The sequence below is a fragment of the Falco punctatus genome (genome assembly GCF_963210335.1).
Source record: "Falco punctatus genome assembly, chromosome: 4".
Classification (NCBI taxonomy): Eukaryota; Metazoa; Chordata; class Aves; order Falconiformes; family Falconidae; genus Falco; species Falco punctatus.
In genome coordinates this window covers 35,470,174-35,488,687 of record NC_137583.1, presented here as the reverse complement: position 1 = coordinate 35,488,687, position 18,514 = coordinate 35,470,174, and the positions used below count along the sequence as shown (strand labels likewise).

At 41.0% G+C, this 18,514-nt stretch overlaps 1 protein-coding gene across 2 annotated transcripts in view; it reads left to right on the top strand.

The window, feature by feature from the left end:
- Window positions 1-244: 244 nt before the first annotated feature.
- Window positions 245-18,514, top strand: part of LOC308062460 (BOS complex subunit NOMO1) — a 28,612-nt gene continuing 10,342 nt past the window's right edge. The window contains exons 1-22 of one of the 2 annotated variants that reach the window (XM_080383996.1): window positions 245-377; window positions 628-717; window positions 1,945-1,990; window positions 2,428-2,528; window positions 2,653-2,759; window positions 2,951-3,023; window positions 3,555-3,707; window positions 4,723-4,860; window positions 5,621-5,710; window positions 6,280-6,385; window positions 6,782-6,932; window positions 8,077-8,254; window positions 9,016-9,157; window positions 10,087-10,218; window positions 10,958-11,094; window positions 11,367-11,454; window positions 12,333-12,396; window positions 13,483-13,578; window positions 16,000-16,209; window positions 16,498-16,580; window positions 17,577-17,736; window positions 17,858-17,984. In XM_080383996.1, the coding sequence (XP_080240122.1) occupies window positions 252-377; window positions 628-717; window positions 1,945-1,990; window positions 2,428-2,528; window positions 2,653-2,759; window positions 2,951-3,023; window positions 3,555-3,707; window positions 4,723-4,860; window positions 5,621-5,710; window positions 6,280-6,385; window positions 6,782-6,932; window positions 8,077-8,254; window positions 9,016-9,157; window positions 10,087-10,218; window positions 10,958-11,094; window positions 11,367-11,454; window positions 12,333-12,396; window positions 13,483-13,578; window positions 16,000-16,209; window positions 16,498-16,580; window positions 17,577-17,736; window positions 17,858-17,984 (2,598 nt within the window). In that variant the 5' untranslated portion in view covers window positions 245-251. Of the gene's footprint in view, window positions 378-627; window positions 718-1,944; window positions 1,991-2,427; window positions 2,529-2,652; window positions 2,760-2,950; window positions 3,024-3,554; window positions 3,708-4,722; window positions 4,861-5,620; window positions 5,711-6,279; window positions 6,386-6,781; window positions 6,933-8,076; window positions 8,255-9,015; window positions 9,158-10,086; window positions 10,219-10,957; window positions 11,095-11,366; window positions 11,455-12,332; window positions 12,397-13,482; window positions 13,579-15,999; window positions 16,210-16,497; window positions 16,581-17,576; window positions 17,737-17,857; window positions 17,985-18,514 lie in introns of those variants that run through there. The other variant, XM_080383997.1, reaches the window with a different exon arrangement.

Genomic DNA, 18,514 nt, shown 5'->3' with positions numbered 1-18,514 from the left:
TCCCACCGGGCGTGAGGGGAGCGCCCCGGGGCCGCCTCTCGGCTTGGGCAGGCCGGTAGCGGGGGGGCGGCGGGTACGGCCTGGGGGCTGCCCCCGGGGAGGGTGCGCGGCACCGGGCAGGGCTGGGACGGGACAGCCCGCGGCGGGGACGGGACAGCCCGCCGGGCCGGCAGGGGGCAGCACCGCGGGACCGGCCCGGACCGGCCCTTCCGGCGGCGCGGCGGGCGGCGCTGAGTCAGAGAGGCGGCGGGATGCGGGCGGCGGCGGTGCTGGTGTCCGCGCTGTGCTGCGCCCTGGCGCGGGGCTCCGAGGACATCGTCGTGGGCTGCGGCGGCTTCGTCAAGTCTGACGTGGAGATCAACTACTCCCTGATAGAGGTGGGCGCCGGCCCCCGGCCCTGCCCGCAGCGCGCCGCGGCCGGGGGAGGGCGGCGGGCGGCCCGCGCTGCCCGTGCGGTGCCGGCTGCGGGGCTCGGCCCGGGCGCCGGGCGGGCTGCGGGTTTCTCGCTATTCCCTGGGGACGTGCGGGTGCTGCAGTGTAAAAGCTCTTGGCTAGAGAATGCCAGGTTCCAGCTTTGCTGGCGGCTTTTAACGTAGCTTGTTTGTCTTTCCTGCGTGTTTCCTTCAGGTGAAGTTGTACACCAAGCACGGCACCCTGAAGTACCAGACGGACTGTGCCCCTAACAACGGGTACTTCATGATTCCCCTCTACGACAAGGTGAGGGACCGAGCAGGAGCTGCCCCTGTGCCCCGGCAGCCTCAGGACACCACCCACCCGCGAAACCTTGGTGCTGGGACGTGATTTGTTTTGGTTTAGACCAAACTTTAAACTGTGTCTTTTCGTACTGTGACACTTATGTCTCGGTGCCAAGTGTTATCATAAGAAAAAGCCAAGTAACTTCAGCTGTGGTGTTGCACTGGTGCTGTTGGTCTGAAGTTGCCCGAGTTGCTGCCAGCAAACCCTGTGCTAGCAGCTGTGCGAACTGCCCAGAAAGTATGGGCTCCTACAGTGTACACATAAAGCTTTCAGTTATCTACTATAGAAATCAAAGTAAATCGGCATGGGAATGTGTTTTGATATGGCTGAATCAATAATGAATGACTTAATTGCAGAGAATAAAGATATCTTAAGAAAATAACAGTGCAGGAAGCTCAGAATGTGTCAGAAGTTTACATTCAAATTAAATACAAGCTGCCTTCAGATGGTGTAAGTCTTTTGCTCTTTTAAAGGGCTAGTTAACTTAGGGATCAGAAACAGAATCATAGAATGGTTTGGGTTGGAAGGAGGTTTTAAAGATCATCCGGTCCAGCTACCAAATAAACCCTTCCCTTCCCAACCTGAGAACATAAGATACTTTCTGATCTCAATGATTTCGTTCTTAGACCTTTGAGCCTTTCCGTGGATGAACTGTAGAACCTATGTGGCAGAACATGTGTGGTGCCCGCAGATTTAAAGAGGATCTCTGTGTAGATTAATACTCTTCTGGTGCAGAGTTTTTAATAGGGTTGAAATTTTGCTATCCTGTTTGGGCAGAATGGTTGAGTGGGACGTCCTAGTGGAAATACTAATGGCTAATTTAGAGCACATCTGTTGGGGCAGGTAGAGATAGATCTGAACAGTTTCTAACACTGAGCTGCCTGAACATGAGCCAGGTTTGGTCTGGAAGCAGTATAAATATGATGATACATAATTTTTGCTCTTAGCTGGCTGCACGTGAGCCCAGCATCCCAGCCTGTCTGGGCAGATATTGTTGCTTCTTTGAACAAAGCATCATAGGTAGGAGGAAAGGAGAATGGGATACTTGAGTCTGGTGTTACTCTCTGTGGCATGATGCTTGTGTTCTGACTTTTTTTTTTCCTTTCATTTCTCATCCTTTCAAGACATTTCAAACATTCCATCAAGACATTTCATCATTTAAGACAGTTATTGCTTTTTTATTTTTAGGGGGATTTCATTCTTAAAATTGAACCTCCCCTAGGGTGGAGTTTTGGTAAGTGCTTGTACATGTCTTCTTACATATCTTACGTATCTGCAGTGTGGGACTTAACTACCTCTAATTTGCAGTTGGCAGGGAAAATCAAGCACTTTTCAAGAGAGATAAGCCCTACTGTATGGTTTTAATAACTAAAATGTGCTTACTGTACAAAAAGAAAATAAAGCTTTAAGGTAGACACTGACAAAGTAACCCATGAACTGATTTGAAGGAATGTGGGGTTTTGATGGAAGTCGCTACAATAGGAGGGGGAAAAAGGGTTTTCAACATCAGGATTTGCAGGCGCTTTGACTTTGTTGAGGCAAGACTTGCAGAGCAAAACTTGTGGCTTTGAGTTACTGTATGTCTGTAGAAAGTTTTGTAAAGCTAAAGTAGGATTGCTTTGTGACTGCTGTCAGTAACTACCATGATGTTTCGTTGTTCTTCCCTTCCAGAACCAACCAGTGTAGACATCCATGTGGATGGCATTAATGACATTTGCACAAAGGGAGGTGATATTAACTTTGTGTTCACAGGGTTTTCTGTGAATGGAAAGGTTAGAGTCTTTTAACTTTATTTATTCCATCTTACGCTGATTCTACCCGAATAAAAAGCATTCTACTTCTGTTCTGCAAGTCATTTTAATCAATTTAAACTCTGGTTTCTTTTAATTTTGACAGGTTCTCAGCAAAGGTCAGACATTAGGTCCTGCTGGAGTCCAGGTTGTACTGAGAAATGCTGGCAGTGAAGTAAACTTACAAGCAACTGTTACACAACCTGGAGGAAAGTGAGTAGGGTGGTGCATACTTAATTCATCTGTTCATTTACACAAGGTTCATCAGTTCTGCCATATTGGCTGGGATTATAGTAGTTCTGAAATACTTTTTTTCTAACATGTACGTAGAACCTGAATTGTTTTTCTGTAAACAAAGTTTGTGACTGTTTCTGGAGAGCTGTAACCCCTTTCTTGCCTTACAGGTTTGCTTTCTTTAAAGTGCTTCCTGGTGAATATGAAATCTTTGCATCTCATCCTACCTGGATGTTGAAAGAGGTTAGAGCCTACAAAAGTTCTGGTTTACCTGTTTAGTGAGGGTGGACCTGCTAGTCTTGATCAACTGGTGTGAGGAAGGGGTTTTGTGACTGGACAAGGTTAATGGAGTTTTCATAAATTTAATTTAGGTAGTCAAGAAACTGCCTCGTGCAGGCCCAGTTTGGAGATAGTGGGCCAGCCAGGGAAGGACTGGCAAATGGGCTCTTGCTTTCTGTCTTCTAATCCTATACATTTTGCAGGAGCTTGAATATCGTAGCAGATACTCTGATCCTTCCCTTTCAGGTTGCTTGCTTTTTGAGGAGCTCTGGGATCCTGAGCAATTCTAAATAAGTAAAATAAGAAAAACACTCTTGTGAAGTATCTTTGCTTTAGCATCTTTGTGTTTTGAATAGCCTGTAGACCCTTTTTGAGTACTGCTGCTCTTGTCTCTGTTTCTCGTGTGGAATATACAGCTTCTGATTGTTACTTCAGTGCTCTAAATGAGGTCTAATGCCTACTCTTGATGGAAATGTATGTGTTTCTGTATTTCAGTCAAACACAGTGGTACGGGTGACAAGTTCTAATGCTTACGCTGCTAGCCCTCTGATTGTTGCAGGCTACAATGTTTCTGGGTCAGTGAGGAGTGATGGAGAACCAATGAAAGGGGTCATGTTTCTCCTTTTCTCTTCTTCGGTCACTAAAGAGGTAATGGCGTATCAGTACCTTTTCAGTATGAGTATGGACATAAATAAGAAGCAGCTAAATAGCTCCTAGATACATGTTGCCCTTATACTTATCTCTGTTCTTCATTGAGCTTGGCTTAGAGAAAACATAAACTGTACAACGCCTCAGGCTGTATTTTTTTTTTTAAGTTCCCCCCCCTGCCCCCAACAAGGCAAATACAACATTTGCATGCATGCTGAATTTTCACGTCTTCCGTGGAATTACTCAGATCAACAACAGCCATCTGTTTAAATGTTGGCAAACTTGAGGCTTAAGGTCTATGTGGTTTTTGGACAAAAGAACATAGAAAATTCTTTTTATTTCAACTCTTTTGAACTCCTCATTATTCTTTTCAAACAACAGGGTTCCTCAACAATCAGGCTGTTCAGGGGCATAGAAAACTTAATACCTCAACTGAAGCAGGCAACAAGTGCAAAATACAATACGGTTCACAGCATGTTACTGATCTGTATCTTCCATGTGGGTCAGGTTGAGGGCTACGGTTGGAAGACAATATTTTTTCAGTTATACCTTTTTGCATGTTAAATGTTGGTTAGTAATATGTTCCCTGGTGAGGATGACACTTCTCCATGGCAAAAGACCAGTTTCTGGAACAAGACACAAGATGTTGCCAGACAAATCTTGAAATTTACTGTACAGTAGCTGTTATGTGTCTTCAGCATGACTTCTTGATTGCTCTTTGCCTTCTTGATGTGAAGACAATGTTCAACAGCTGGTATTGCCACCTTGCAAGTGTGTTATGAAATGAGTGTGAAACATCTGGTCACGTACTGTGATTTGTTTTGTAGAGTAGAGCTCTGTTCTATAATGTTAAGCTTGTCCACAGAACTGAAGTCAGTTAATGTTAAGACATGCAGTGCAGTTCTGGGATTATATAGAATATTATATATTTTGAACTGTCCTACATCCTCCCCCACCCCCAAATTTTCTCTGTTCTCGCATGAGAAAAAAAGTTGTATTACATTTATTGCCACAGGATGTTGTGGGCTGCAATATTTCTCCTGTGGATGGATTCCAGTCAAGAGATGAGTCTCTCTCCTATTTGTGCAATGTTGTATCAAAAGAAGATGGATCTTTCAGCTTTCTTTCTCTGCCAAGTGGGATATACACTGTGGTAAGTAGCTACAAAGTTCATTGCTTGTCTATCCATTGGGTTGTTACCTTTCATTTTCTACACTAGATCATGCATAACTTTGTGGCTGCTAAAACAGAAAGAGTTGAAATATTTCTAAGTGGATGGAACCTTCAACCTAAAGTATATGACAGTGAAGTAAGTTGCTGTGGTAGGGCTCTGAGGTAGGACTTAGTTGCAAATCAGGCTCTGAATTACCTGAATACATTGGCCAGTCACAGAGCAACACCTAGAGGCTGCTGGGACACTGCAAGTTTCACTTGGCTACAGCCACTTCATGTCCTTTAAGCTCTCTGTTTTCTTTTTTGCCCATTCTCTTTATTATGTCCAGGCAGTGTGGGAGCATGGCTGTCTGCACGCTGCCTAGACTGATGGTCCTGCATTCTCAGTCTGCACACTCTGGAAGTGGGATTCAATGTGTTCTTTCATTCCTTTAATCCTTGTAGTGATCATGTAGTCTCCTATCTGCAAGCTTTTGCACATCACAGTACCTTTGCTGTATTCTGAGTAGAGCGTTACATTTCCGTCTCTTCAGATAATCTCATATGGTTTCCATCAGTTGATCTTGAAATACCACCTTTATTCTTGTCTCCACCCCTCTCAGTTATTTTTTCCGGAAAGTTTGCAGCCCATTGGCTTTTCATAGAGGTGTGTGATGATAATAAAACCATGGAAAATGGTAAAGGAAAACAGTTTTGTTGTCATAGCTTCTTAGGAGTCAAAGCGATGTGTCGTCTTTCAGATACCATTCTACAGGGGAGAGAGAATTACCTTTGATGTTGCACCATCTAGACTGGACTTCCTTGTAGAGCATGACAGTTTACAGATTGAGGTAAGGCATTCAGAGGAAATAATATTTTTGTGCTATTCATTCCTGTCAAAGTATAACTGATTTTAGCAGTAAGTAGGTATGTTTATAGAAAAACTTCTTTGTAAGAAATTTGAAGACGTCTGTTACACATACCCTCTTGCACAGCATGTAAAGACAGTCTCCAGCATCGTGCTGTATTTCTACACTTCAGTCCCTTTTACTAGGAAGAAAAAAAACAGGGAAAAGCTGTGTGCTATGCTTACTTTCATGTCCATGATGTGGACAGGCAGTGATCTTTCAGGTTGTTTGAGTTTCCTCATTCAGCGTGCCAAAGCTCTGGAGAAGGGCCTGTAGGTTGTTATGGTTTGCGGAGTGCCTGGTGTGATGGCATTATGATCTGTCATTTGGGTCTTCTGAACTGTAGTGATGCAGATAAACTGAGAATCTCTTCCTGTACATTTTTTTTCCTAAAGCTGGAAATAAATTCCCTTTATATGTATGTGTGTGTGAAAATAGTTACTGTTGATTGCTGTAGGTGTGTGTTTGCTTTTACTGAGTGAAGATTAATGTTAGCTTTTTTCCCATTTCAGCCTGTTTTCCATGTGATGGGTTTCTCTGTCACAGGCAGGGTGTTGAATGGTCCTGAAGGAGAAGGAGTTGCTGATGCCACTGTGACGCTGAACAATCAGATTAAAGGTGTGCACTGGTCTTGGTCTTTGTTGCTACAGAGAAGCCTTTATTAAGCTCAAGTACAGGACATAATACGCTACTTTTGTTGCAATTTATTTGAAATATTAAAGTGGTTTTCATGCAGCTGATTAATTTTACATGTTCTGGCTTAGAGGAGAGTATTAGATGTTCATTTGTTTTGCTGTTGAATACCTTATTTTCTTTCAACCATATGCCATATTGTGCTTTGAAATATGGAAATGAAGACTGATCTGGTAAAAAAGGCATAGTACTGTCTCTTTGTTGTGCAATGTAAATTAAAAATAGCCTACAGCAGTGCATGCCCTCTGGCTCTTTCGACCCATCAGGATAGACAGTCAACACATGCTCTGTTTTTTTAACTCTTCTTGTTATTTATTACAGTAAAAACAAAAGCTGATGGCTCTTTCCGCCTTGAGAACATAACAACAGGTACATACACAATTCATGCCAGGAAAGAGCATCTGTTCTTTGATACTATTACCGTGAAGATTGCACCAAATACACCTCAGCTAGCAAACATCATTGCAACAGGGTAGGTACTGGTGTCATGATTAAAATGTAATCTGATATGTAGACAAGGTCTTGAAAATGGGTGGTCCTTTCCCATATCATGCCCAGACTTGCATACTGTTGTCAGAAGCTAAGTGTTGCTTGAGAAATTCAAGTTAATAGCACAGCATGAGTGCAGGTTAATGTTTTGTCCAGAGTATTTTGCTCAGTACTAGTTAAGGTTTAGAGCACCCTCTTAATAACCTCTCCTGTGCAGGTGAAGATGCTAAGACATGGGTATATTGAACAATTTTAGAATGGTATGTGAACCAAGAAAGGAAAAGGGATCATGGTTGTCTGATATGAATTGTCTTTTTCTTGTTTGTCGTTCTTTGACTGCTGGGCATAAGCCTGTGTAATGGTGATGGGATGATTTTGGGGGTGTAAGGCTGCGCAGTGGTGGGAGATAGAGTGCAAGCTGAGGAAGACAAAAGGGGCATGGTTCTGTGTCCAGGAGCTTCTCCTAAGGAAGAAATAGTGGCACCCTTTCTGAGAAGTGAAGACTAGGAATTTACTGAGGCAAATGGCAACTAGTTCATACAGACTTAGCTAGCTAATCAGAAAAAATCCCCACGTGCTGTTAAATGATCAGTTACAGGTTTTTGCCATCACTAAATATGTTGTGCTGTTGAAGGTGAAAAGCAAAGTTTAACAGCTTCTAATTAATTTGTCATATTGTCTTCTGTATTCACAAATGTAGGTGTAGTAGGGTTGTGTTCCAGTGAATTGCCTATCATATTTGAGGTCTTTGACACAAAACATTTGAAACTATTTAAAAACAGAGAGATGGCAAGCCTAAGTCAATTGCCTGCCTAGCCAAAAAATAAAAAAAATAAAGGCTTGAAGTGATTGAGTTGATGTTAGAGAAGTGTGAAGCAAGTTGCTTGCAAATAAAACCATAACATCATGGTGACTTTGTTGTAAAAGAAAAGATCCCATTAATACATTTTGGACTTGTATCTAGTATCTCTTTGATATGAACGCTCTTTCAGAAATCCATTCCAATTCATGTGTTAGTACCTCAACATAGCGAGGTTTACTTTTTAAGGAAATTTTAAAACAAGTATTTTTTTATGAGCTTTGTCAAATCAAGATATTTATTCTGACGACTGGCTTGTATTTAACAGGTTCAGTGTGTGCGGCCAGATCTCAGTAACTCGTTTCCCTGACACAGTCAAACAGATTAGTAAATACAAGGTAACCATGATGCCTCAGGACAAGGACAAAGCATCACTGGTTACAACAGAAACTGACCCTCATGGAGCATTTTGTTTTAAGGCAAAATCGGGTGCATACAGTGTTCAGGTAAGAATAAGCTTCCATCTCTTCATTGTAGGACTATTGTGAGGTTTTAGAAGACTTTAAACATTTAATTTCTAAAACTTGAGAAGCTGAATTTAGATTTTCCTCTTTTTTTTCCTGTTTGCACTATTTAAACAATGACAGTTATTTCTTTTTTTTTTTTTCCTTAATAATCTGAGATTCGCATGCTTCTTGTCCATTATGCCTGTTAAAAGGAGGTCAGGAGATCAGCCCATTGGGGTTGGAAATTCTTATTTCTCTCCTCTTAGTTGTGATGCCTCTTAGACCACTCCTTATCGTAATGTATTGTCTTGTGAGTGAGACATGTAAGGTGTGCTTTACTCAGGTGCCTAAATGATTCCTGAGATTATAGATCACAGCAGAACCATCACAAATTTGCATTGTGGGAGGTAGTACAGACTGGAAGATGAGGAAGTGCATGGTTATAAGGCCTCTAACTGTCCTCATAGATAATGAAATAGCCTAATGTAAACGCAGGTATATGTGTCGGAAGTGAAATTCACTTAGACTTTTGAAACTGAGCTGTTTGGAGGATTTTGAGCTCAGTTTTATTGTAGTTCTTTGGAGGATTTTTAATATAGAATACTGAAAAGCATATTTGGGAGGCTGGTTTGCTTTGCCTGGGCTTTACAATAAATTTCTATTTTTTTTTATTGCTGAAAAGTGGATTGAACTCAGCAGAAGGGGTGTATTTGGTCTGGTATCTAAAAGCTGCTGATGTTTTCATGTCATGTACTCTACAGGTAATTATTCCAGAGGCTGAGACCAGAGCAGGATTGGCTTTGAAACCCAAAATGTTCCCTGTTACTGTTACAGACAGACCAGTGATGGATGTGACCTTCTCTCAGTTTTTGGCATCTGTCTCGGGGAAGATCTCTTGTTTAGGTAAGCCAGTTTTGAAAGTGAAGTGGAAATGCGAACAGAGCGGTTCAGCACTGCACATGTGAATGAGTACTGTTTAGATCAAGACACTTGCTGTGGTTAGCCCCATCAGTAGATAAGTAAAGTTAACTTCCAGCACATAGATAAAGCAGCTCTTTCTTTTGGGAGACGTTACAGCCTGGTAAGTTACCTTAATAAACTGTGGAGTAGAGTTGTCCACCTATTTTTAATACTTGCTAGGAATAAGCAAGCATTCCTTCCTCAGGGAGGAATTCTGACCTGTTTGCCTTCCTCAGAAGATGGGTAAGTACTGGAAGGAAATGCTCCTGGCGGACACTAGGGATACTGTATATCAATCAGAGAAGTACTGGAGGTACAAAAGACATTTTTAGGGAAAAAAAACCCCCAAGGTAGTGCATGTAAAAACAGTAGGATAGCTGTTGACAGAAGCTTGCAATCTCTGTTCTCTTTCATAAGCTTTTTGTCTTTATTTTAGTCTGAGGTTCCTCTCTTCTATTTTCCTTGGATTACCTACTGATTTCAGCGGGTGATGACTGGAGCTTGACTTTTGTGACTTTCTAGCCCTTCCTTTTTCCTCTCTGAATCCTCTCTGCACTTTGTGTTCTGTCTCTCAAGCGTTTAGTGGGCCCTGTAGTCTCTGCCAAGCGAGGTGAACTCTGGGATTTAATGGTGGCCTCTGGTTGTTACTTGCTGTTAGATAATAGGATTAACAGTTGCAAACTTCCTGGAGATTGCAAAAAAGCACTGGTAAACGTGCTTAAGAAATAAGAGTTTTAATTGGAATGATCTCTACTGGAAGAGTGTCATCATTTTAATGTTAGCACACAAGAAGCTTGCTTGGAGTGGAGGTTTGGGAGGCAAAGCTGGCAAGCTGGAATGCAGTCTCATTTTCTGCTGTCTTTTCTGCACAGATGTTTGTGGTGATCTGGTCGTGACGTTACAGTCTGTGAGCCGCCAGGGTGAAAAACGCAACCTGCAGCTTTCTGGAAGCATGGACTCAGTGGCCTTCACGTTTGAAAATGTGCTACCTGGCAAATACAAAGGTAGGGTTATGGAGAACAACTTGAAGTGTTACCTTAGTAGCTAAATTTGTGACTTAATCTGTATAGTTCTGTTATTATCGATACCATATGTCCAACATGGAACTAGTTCTGAAACTTGAGAGAATCTGCAAAAATACTATACAACACTGGATCAGGTTTTCTTAATCTTGTATGTCTAACCCTTTTGTTAGGTAACTGCTCCCCTGTTTTAAGGTCTTCATGGCTGGTGTGAGGGGAAGGGCTTTATCATGAACTGACTTGTCGCATGCCTAATGACGGGGGCACACCCTAGCCGTTCTGCTTCCAGAGTACCTCTCCTAAGAGCAATGTGTCTTTTGGCCAGCCTGCCTTGGCCTACTATGAAAATAAATTGTTTCCCAAGGAAAGGTGTAGGGAAGAGTATGTACAGATTGCTCTTCTTATACATGAGCCAGAACATCCTTTCGCCAGGTGAAACTGGAGTTAGGTTCTGATTCCCTCTAGGCTTCTTTGACTATCACAGTGGTAGTGCACACTGCAGAACTTTCAGGGTGACCAGACTTCATAATATTTTTTATAATAGCTTTTCTGTTCTGAGCTGTGCTGGATTTCTGGTGATGCCGCAGTGCTGAGAGCTAGGTCTGTTACTGTAGTCATTGTTGTATATCTGGCTTTGAAGATTGTTGTCAGGGAACTCACAGAACCTGTCCTTATTCACAGTTTTACGTTACTGAAATGCTTTGTGCGGTGTGTGTTCTAGTAAGCGTCGTACATGAAGACTGGTGCTGGAAGAATAAGTCTTTGGAGTTGGAAGTCATGGAAGAAGATGTTTCGGGAGTAGAATTCAGGCAGACTGGATATATGCTGCGCTGTTCTCTTTCTCATGCAATTACACTGGTATGTAGGTAACAAACGTCATTTTTTTAATGAACTTGTGTAGATAGGTTGCATTATACTTGGAATCAAGGCTTTCTCATGTCTCTAGGGAGTCATATAGCACAGCAACACTGACGGTTAGAGTGCTTTGAGATTTGTCTCTTAGTTCTAGTAAAATGGTGTTGTGTTGTTACCTGCTATAAAAGAGAAGCATTAATGTATCTTTAGACAAATACCATTTTCATTTTGTTGTTTGGTAGTTACTAATAGTGAATTGTGTTGTGGCTTCACAGGAATTTTATCAGGATGGAAATGGACCGGAGAATGTTGGTGTTTATAACCTGTCCAAAGGAGTTAATAGATTCTGTCTTTCAAAGCCAGGTAACAGCTCTAAAATGTTAGTTTTAAAAATGAAAAATAACCAGTCCACTAATACTACTGGGAATTAAAAAAAATAAAAATTTGTTGTTTCTGAGGGGCATTGTTTTATTTACAGCTGTATATAAATAAATGTCCCATTCTAAGTTTTTAGAATTCTGCTTCTATATAGTCCTTCACCTAAATACAGATTACAGAAGGAAAATAATTTTTTTTTTTTTACTTGGTGAAGGGCTTTGATCTCTTATGAATGAATAGCATGTTAAAATAATCTTGTTCATATGGTTTCTATTTGTCAGTCACGTTAGAATGTTTCATTTAAATACAGGGTTCTTGCGGGATAATCGTTGAAAGTATTGCAGGCTTATCTGTAATAGGAAAAAAGAATGTTTTAAGATTAGATATTTTTTTTTCTCCTTTCAGTGTCTTAGAGCTAATACTCTGTGTGGCCCCTTTGCTAAACAGTTAACAAATCTATTTGGTTTTGGTTCAGTTTTCAGCTTTGTACATTTCATCCTTAGAACCAGTGGTCTCATTCACAATACAGTAATACAGTGGTTCTGTAATCAGTCAAAAGGTATCAGTGGTGGGACGTTAATAGGTTACTTCTGAGCTTGTTTGGTTTGTTATGTTTGTAATTATGTAATGATACTTAATTGTGTTTTGTATTGATGTACATTAGAAACTCTGTGCAGCTTCCAGTAGTGATCTGTGGCTACACAGAGGTGAATTAATTTACAAGTGTCTATGTGAAAGGCAGTAGACACATAGTCAAATTCTGTAATTTTTCTATATCTCAGGTCACATGTGATCTGAGAATTCAGCCAACACAGTAAGCTTGACTTTTTTCAGTGGACCATTCTCTGACTTAACGTTTACAGGTGTATATGAAGTGACCCCACGTTCTTGCCACCAGTTTGAACATGAGTATTACACTTATGACACGTAAGAGCAACATCTGATTTTGATCTTAAAACTGTCAGTGTGCTTTCATAAAGCTTCCTCCTGCTGCAGCTGCTTGCTTTCAGCAATTCAGGATGTGTTGCTAGGACTGTCTCTAACCGATAGAGGGAAGCTTTAGCAAAGTGTATCAGATGTGTTCTCTTGGTGTTTCTAGTCTTAAAAAAAAAATGAAGTCAACTAATGGTAGGCATTAAAGATGCTTCTGCAACTTCAAATGCATAGTTTTGTCAGCCTTCTCTCCGTTGAATGTTGGTTTAGCTTTGTAACGAAGGAGAGAGATTTCAGTGGAAACACTTGATCACTTGTAAGAGCTGAAATGCAAAAGGTAGGATAGTAAGTTTACCAAGAAGCATATGCTACCGTTGTACGTCCCTAGTGCCATGACTCTGGCTTGATTCTGCTCACCTCAGTTTTTGCACCGGTAAGCAGTGCTGATCTTCCTGTCAGCCGTGTTTTATTAGTTAGTTAGAGGTTATGGTCTGTCAATGTGCTTAATGGCTCCTTGCTTCCAAAAAAGAGGTTTTCTGCTCCCAGACTACATCTAATTCATGAAAATGGCAGAAAACACATTCTGCATTAAAATCTGATTCTTTTCTGCTGTGTTATTGAATTCAAAGTACTTCAAAGAGAGATGTATGTTGAAGATGAGAGCCAGCAGTGGGTGAATGGATAGAAGCAGAAACCCTCTTTTGGCAGCAAAGCAACATTAGACTTGGGGCACCTTGGTGAACTATGTCAAATATGATGAAGTTTTGACTGTCCTTCTGCTGGGTGTAAAGGTATTGTGCATATGAAATCAATCAAATCAGCTTTAGCTTGAGACGAGGCACAGAGGAAGGAACTGATTTGGCCAATGTTGTGCAGTGCTTTGGGATTCAGAGCTGGAAAATGCTCCCTCTCTGACATGCTATCATCTCAGTGCTACAGCTTTGCTGTGTCATTTGTATATCATCTATTATAAAGTGCTTTAAACTTAGGGATGGGAGCACAAAATCTGCTAAATAAGATTTGGTTATTTTCTTTAGGAGGGGGATCTTGAATTCATCTCTTTGTTGCTTTGATTTACAGGTCCTCTCCTAGTATACTGACGCTCACCGCAGTTCGACACCATGTCCTTGGCACGATTATAACAGATAAACTGATGGATGTGACTATTACCATTAAGTAAGAACAAAGAAATCTTTGGGCTATAAAAAGTGGAAGAAAAAGACATCTCTCATAAAGTTTTACTCTGGTTTTAATACTTCTGTGGCTGCTTTTGAAGGGGATGGCATCCAACTAGACTTCGAGGTTTTTGTGCTAAGCTGTGCTTTGAGTTCTTTATAGGTAGATAAATAATTCACAGCCCTCATTTTGCACATTGTCACTTCATTTCAGTGTAGCCCCTTTCCACTTGTGTGTCATGGTAAAAAGGTACGATTTTCTGAGGTTTCAATACAGAATTCAGAGGGTATTGTTTTAGCTTAGGTCAGAGCTCTTTAGCACAGGCACCTATTTTTTTCCTTTTTGTTTCCTCAGAATGAGAATCCACTCCTTTAGAGCATTGTTACTGGTGTGAAGAGGGTTATAAAAGGAAAACCATGCAGAGTGATTACATACTAATGTGCCAATTTATGTTTAGCTGAACAGACAGCTCACTAGGGAGCACTGATTTGTGAACAGCTTTAATTGTATGAGGTGCCAGATCTGTCTGGAAGTGTCTGATAATGATGAGTGCTTTATTAATGCTCTGCTGATGTCTACTTGGTCTAGACTATGGGTTCTCAAACTTATATGAGTGTAGAAGACATCTTTTCAGAGAATAAATTATCTGCAGAGCACTGCCTTGAGTTCCCTGAGTTTAATGAACCTATAACTGCAACTACTGGGCAACTGCAGCAGCTGGAAAAGAAACATTGAGACAGCAGAGAGCTATTAGGATTTTAAAAACAACTTAGTGAGTAGGGGAATATTATACTGACCTAGGGTGGTTGGATTTTTGAGACTATTGGCAAGTACTTTTAAGGCAGCTCAGGCTGCTGCAGGTTGTCTCTGTTCAAGCCTGCCTGAAGCTTTTCAGCCAAAGTCCAATTTGTGAACTGTCATCAACATAAAAGAAACAGCTCTGGATTTAAAAGCAAGCCAGTTTTTTTACAAGTCTGTGTTTGTATACCAGATCCATGGCACTGACCTGTTAACTTTCAGTTAACCAAAAAAAACCCCAAACAACCCCAACCAAAAATGAAGCTGATATTTCACAATTTTTGATGATGGCTTGTTATGTTTGAAAAATGAGACAGTAATAATTTATTATGACTATTATGAGACTGGGTGTGTCTGTACAGGTTTTTAATAGGTTTTAAGACAATATGTTTTTTAAATACGTTTCTGTGTTGCCTCTGGACTGCAGAGAATGAGTTTAAAGCCTTGATGAAACTTAGTGTTAGAGCAACAATATCTGTTCCTCTTAAAAAAACCCAGAATATAGGTGAAGACTGAAGCAGGAGACAGAACTATCCTGCCTATCCTGATCGTCTAAAGTGTTTGCAGGAAAAGTAATAGTGATCATTTCAGTTCACTTCTCATAGAGAATTTTGCAATGTTCTGTGACAGTTTTTCAGACTGTTGTAGAAGAGGCAGAAGATAAGATAGAAAGGATGGTTGGAAACTAGAAGGAATTGGTAGAAAAAAAAGAGGGTGTAAGATCAGGGAAAATGAAATGAGATGCATTGTTCTGAGCTGATTTAAAGAATTTGATTAAACTTAATCTAGCAATCTGTTCGCTGGAGAGTAACAAGATAGCTGGATAGTTCAAGTGTATCGGGTAGATACGTTAGAGCTTTTCCTGGGAATTGCAAGCAATTGGTAGTACTTAGTTGTGATAGGAGTTACTTTCTCATTGTATACTCCTGAGAGGTAGTTCTGAGGGGAAGTTCCTAGTACTGAAAAAAACCACCTTACCAGTCTTTTTGTTGGTTTTGTATAACTCATCCTTTCTGTATTAAGCATGTTCGCCGGTTTGGAATTCCAGGCTTTTTCTTTTATTTGAGGGCTCTTGTAAAGGTACTGGTCCTTTGACTTAAAAATCTACCGCTGCTGCTGGCTTGCCTGTGGGAGGTTATTGCCCCCGCAGTAGAGCTGGTGCCTGGTAACTGGTACAAAATCAAGACTCAACCTAACCAAAACCTAAGCTAAGCTGAGATGTGCTGGACACTGCGAACTGGTTGATGTGTAGGCATGTGACTCTGGTTCTGCAGTGGGATGCTGAGGCATGGCAGAGGGGGAAAGGAAGCAAGGGGGCTGTAAATTTCTTGAAATGGTTTATAGTGTCATAGGGCAGGATTTATGAGAGTTGCAAGTAGGTCCTTTCCTGCTAGGCCGGGTAGGTTACCTGTAGTCCCTGTGAATGAGCCTTTCTACTGGTAACTGGTTGATATGGAGGCTAGAAGTTTTAGTTCTGCTTGGAATAAATAACAAAATTAAAAAGTAATGGATTTAAAAAAATATTCCTGGGACTTGCCTGCTGTGGTAGTAATTAACAGGTATTACAAACTCTTACCCCTCCATGTGAAAGGAGGTGATTTTGTTTTCTTCTCCATGTTTCAGGTCATCCATTGACAGTGAACCTGCCTTAGTTTTAGGGCCCCTGAAATCGGTACAGGAGTTACGCAGGGAGCAGCAGCTGGCAGAAATTGAGACCCGCCGACAGGAGAGAGAAAAGAAGGGTCAGGAGGAGGAAGGAACAAAGCCTCCAGTGCAAGAAATGGTGGAGGAACTCCAAGGACCATTCCTATATGAATTTTCATACTGGGCAAGGTAATACCAAGCTCCGATGGACAAGATGTATTCTTCGTACTATTGTCTGGTGTTTCCACCAGACAGAATAGTGACATGTTCCATATAGGAAAGAGCTGCTGTATGGGTACCTGTGCCTGTGTTGACTGTGAGCTAAATGGAAACTAGCACTACATTAATATGAATTTTGCTTAGGTTATTGTTGATGCTTTTTGCTTGGGTATTTAGATGGATTCTTGGGTCAATATACAGTACTGTGTTCTACATGAGAGCTACTAATTCCATTTTTTTCCAATTTGTGTTTTACAGATCTGGAGAGAAAATTACTGTGACACCATCATCAAAAGAGCTGCTTTTCTACCCGCCTTATGTGGAAACAGTTGTTAGTGGAGGTAAATATAAATAACATCTAGTTTGAAAGGAGTAGATTTTTAAGGCAGAAATGTGTCCTTATAGATGAACGTATGAATAGCTCTTCAAAGGTAACGTTAGGAAAGTTCCAGTTGCAACTGTTTCTTTCAGCTGATTTCACTTCGGAATTTGGAAGCATGGGTATCTGGTAGCGGGTGCAGGTACAGTTTTTATCAGCAGAATATGCTTCCAAGTGCTGAAAGACCACCTGACAGAAGAGGAGGAGCTAGATTTCTGGATATTATACCACATTTTCAGAATTGCTCATATTAGTCTTGTCTAGAAAAATAGTTGTGCAAAGCAGTGCTTGTATTTTGGGTTTGTTACTAAATTCCAGGTTCTGTTAAGTTTTCTTCATAGTAAGTTACAATAATAAAAGTATTCACAAAAAAAATTAAAATTCAAAATTGTTGGGGTTATCGTGAGTCAGTTGATGCTACATGTTAAGTCAGTGTCCGTCTTGCCCTCGGGTTTACCTCTTTTAAAATCACAAGAAAATGTTAGGTACCCCTAAGAGATGTGCCTCTTTGTTGTGCACATTCTAAATACACTGGGGGGGGGGTGGGAAATAAAAAAATGTACTTATGTTATTAAACATGGTATATGCTGACCTGAAATTGATCTCCAAAAATTTTGTCCAAGTTCAGTCTAGTATAAGTTAGAAGGGAGTATTTTGGAATCTTCTCCATGTGGCTGCAGTATATGTAACTTAATGAATCCTCAAAGTACTTAGCAAATCCATAATGTTTGTTTTGGAGATGTCCTTATAGTTTTGGATAGTTATTGATTTTTGGGAATGTTCAAATGTTTTAAGATGTGTTGAGAGACCATACAATCATGTGGGTTGATCTCTTGTTCTAAAGTAAAAGAACATCAGCTGAGCACTTTGGAAATAGTTAAACTCTTGCTGTAAGACAGAACAGTGAGTGTATTTTCGACTTACTTGTTTGTCTTAAATCCTCTTTGCAACGACCAAGAGAGTTGTCCTGGAAAGCTGATAGAGATTCATGGAAAAGCAGGCTTGTTTCTGGAAGGGCGAATTCATCCTGAATTGGAAGGTGTTGAGATTGTCATTGGTGAAAAGGGAGCAACTTCCCCGCTCATCACAGTTTTCACTGATGACAAAGGGGCTTACAGGTAATCAATGGATTTATTTTGATCTGGATTCTGTAGTTAAAGTGCAATGGTGACTTGACAAGGTGTATGTGATATCAAAGTGCTTTTTTAAAAAAAACTTATTCTTTCCTTTTATTTGAAGTGTTGGGCCACTCCACAGTGACTTGGAATACACAGTTACTGCTCAGAAAGAAGGATTTGTTTTGACTGCAGTGGAAGGAACAATTGGGGACTTCAAAGCTTTTGCTCTTGCTGGGGTGACGTTTGAGGTAATGTTCTAAACACTTTGGGTTCTGAATGAATAGTGTTTGCAGTTATAGCTAGACAGGCAAAATCATAACTCACGTCTCCCAGTCAAACACAAGTAGGTGTGGGATTTGGGGATAATATTGTCCTGGGGAAACATCTCAGTGGATGAGCCTGATTGTAGACCATGACTTGCCGTGCAGAAGATATTTTGGAAGATTGGAAAGTTAGAGCCTGCAGTCCAAAAGACAGGTTTTATTTGCTTTTGTAGGGTTGGACCACCTTATCTTAGTGAGTTTTATCCATCCAGGTGATTTTTTCATGTACAGTCTGGTCCAACTAGTGCCTGGTTCTAGTCTTTGGTATACTTAAGATGTGCAGGGGGCTACAACAATGAAATGATAGAGGATGACTGTTCTGGTGACACATGCTATGTGTGGTTGTGACTGCCTAGGTGTTGAGAGCATGAGCTTCTGTAGCCCTGTAGTCTTGCAGAAGAGGTTACATTGCAGATGTGGCTGGTTTTTTCTGCTTACAGCTGAGTGCTCAGAGC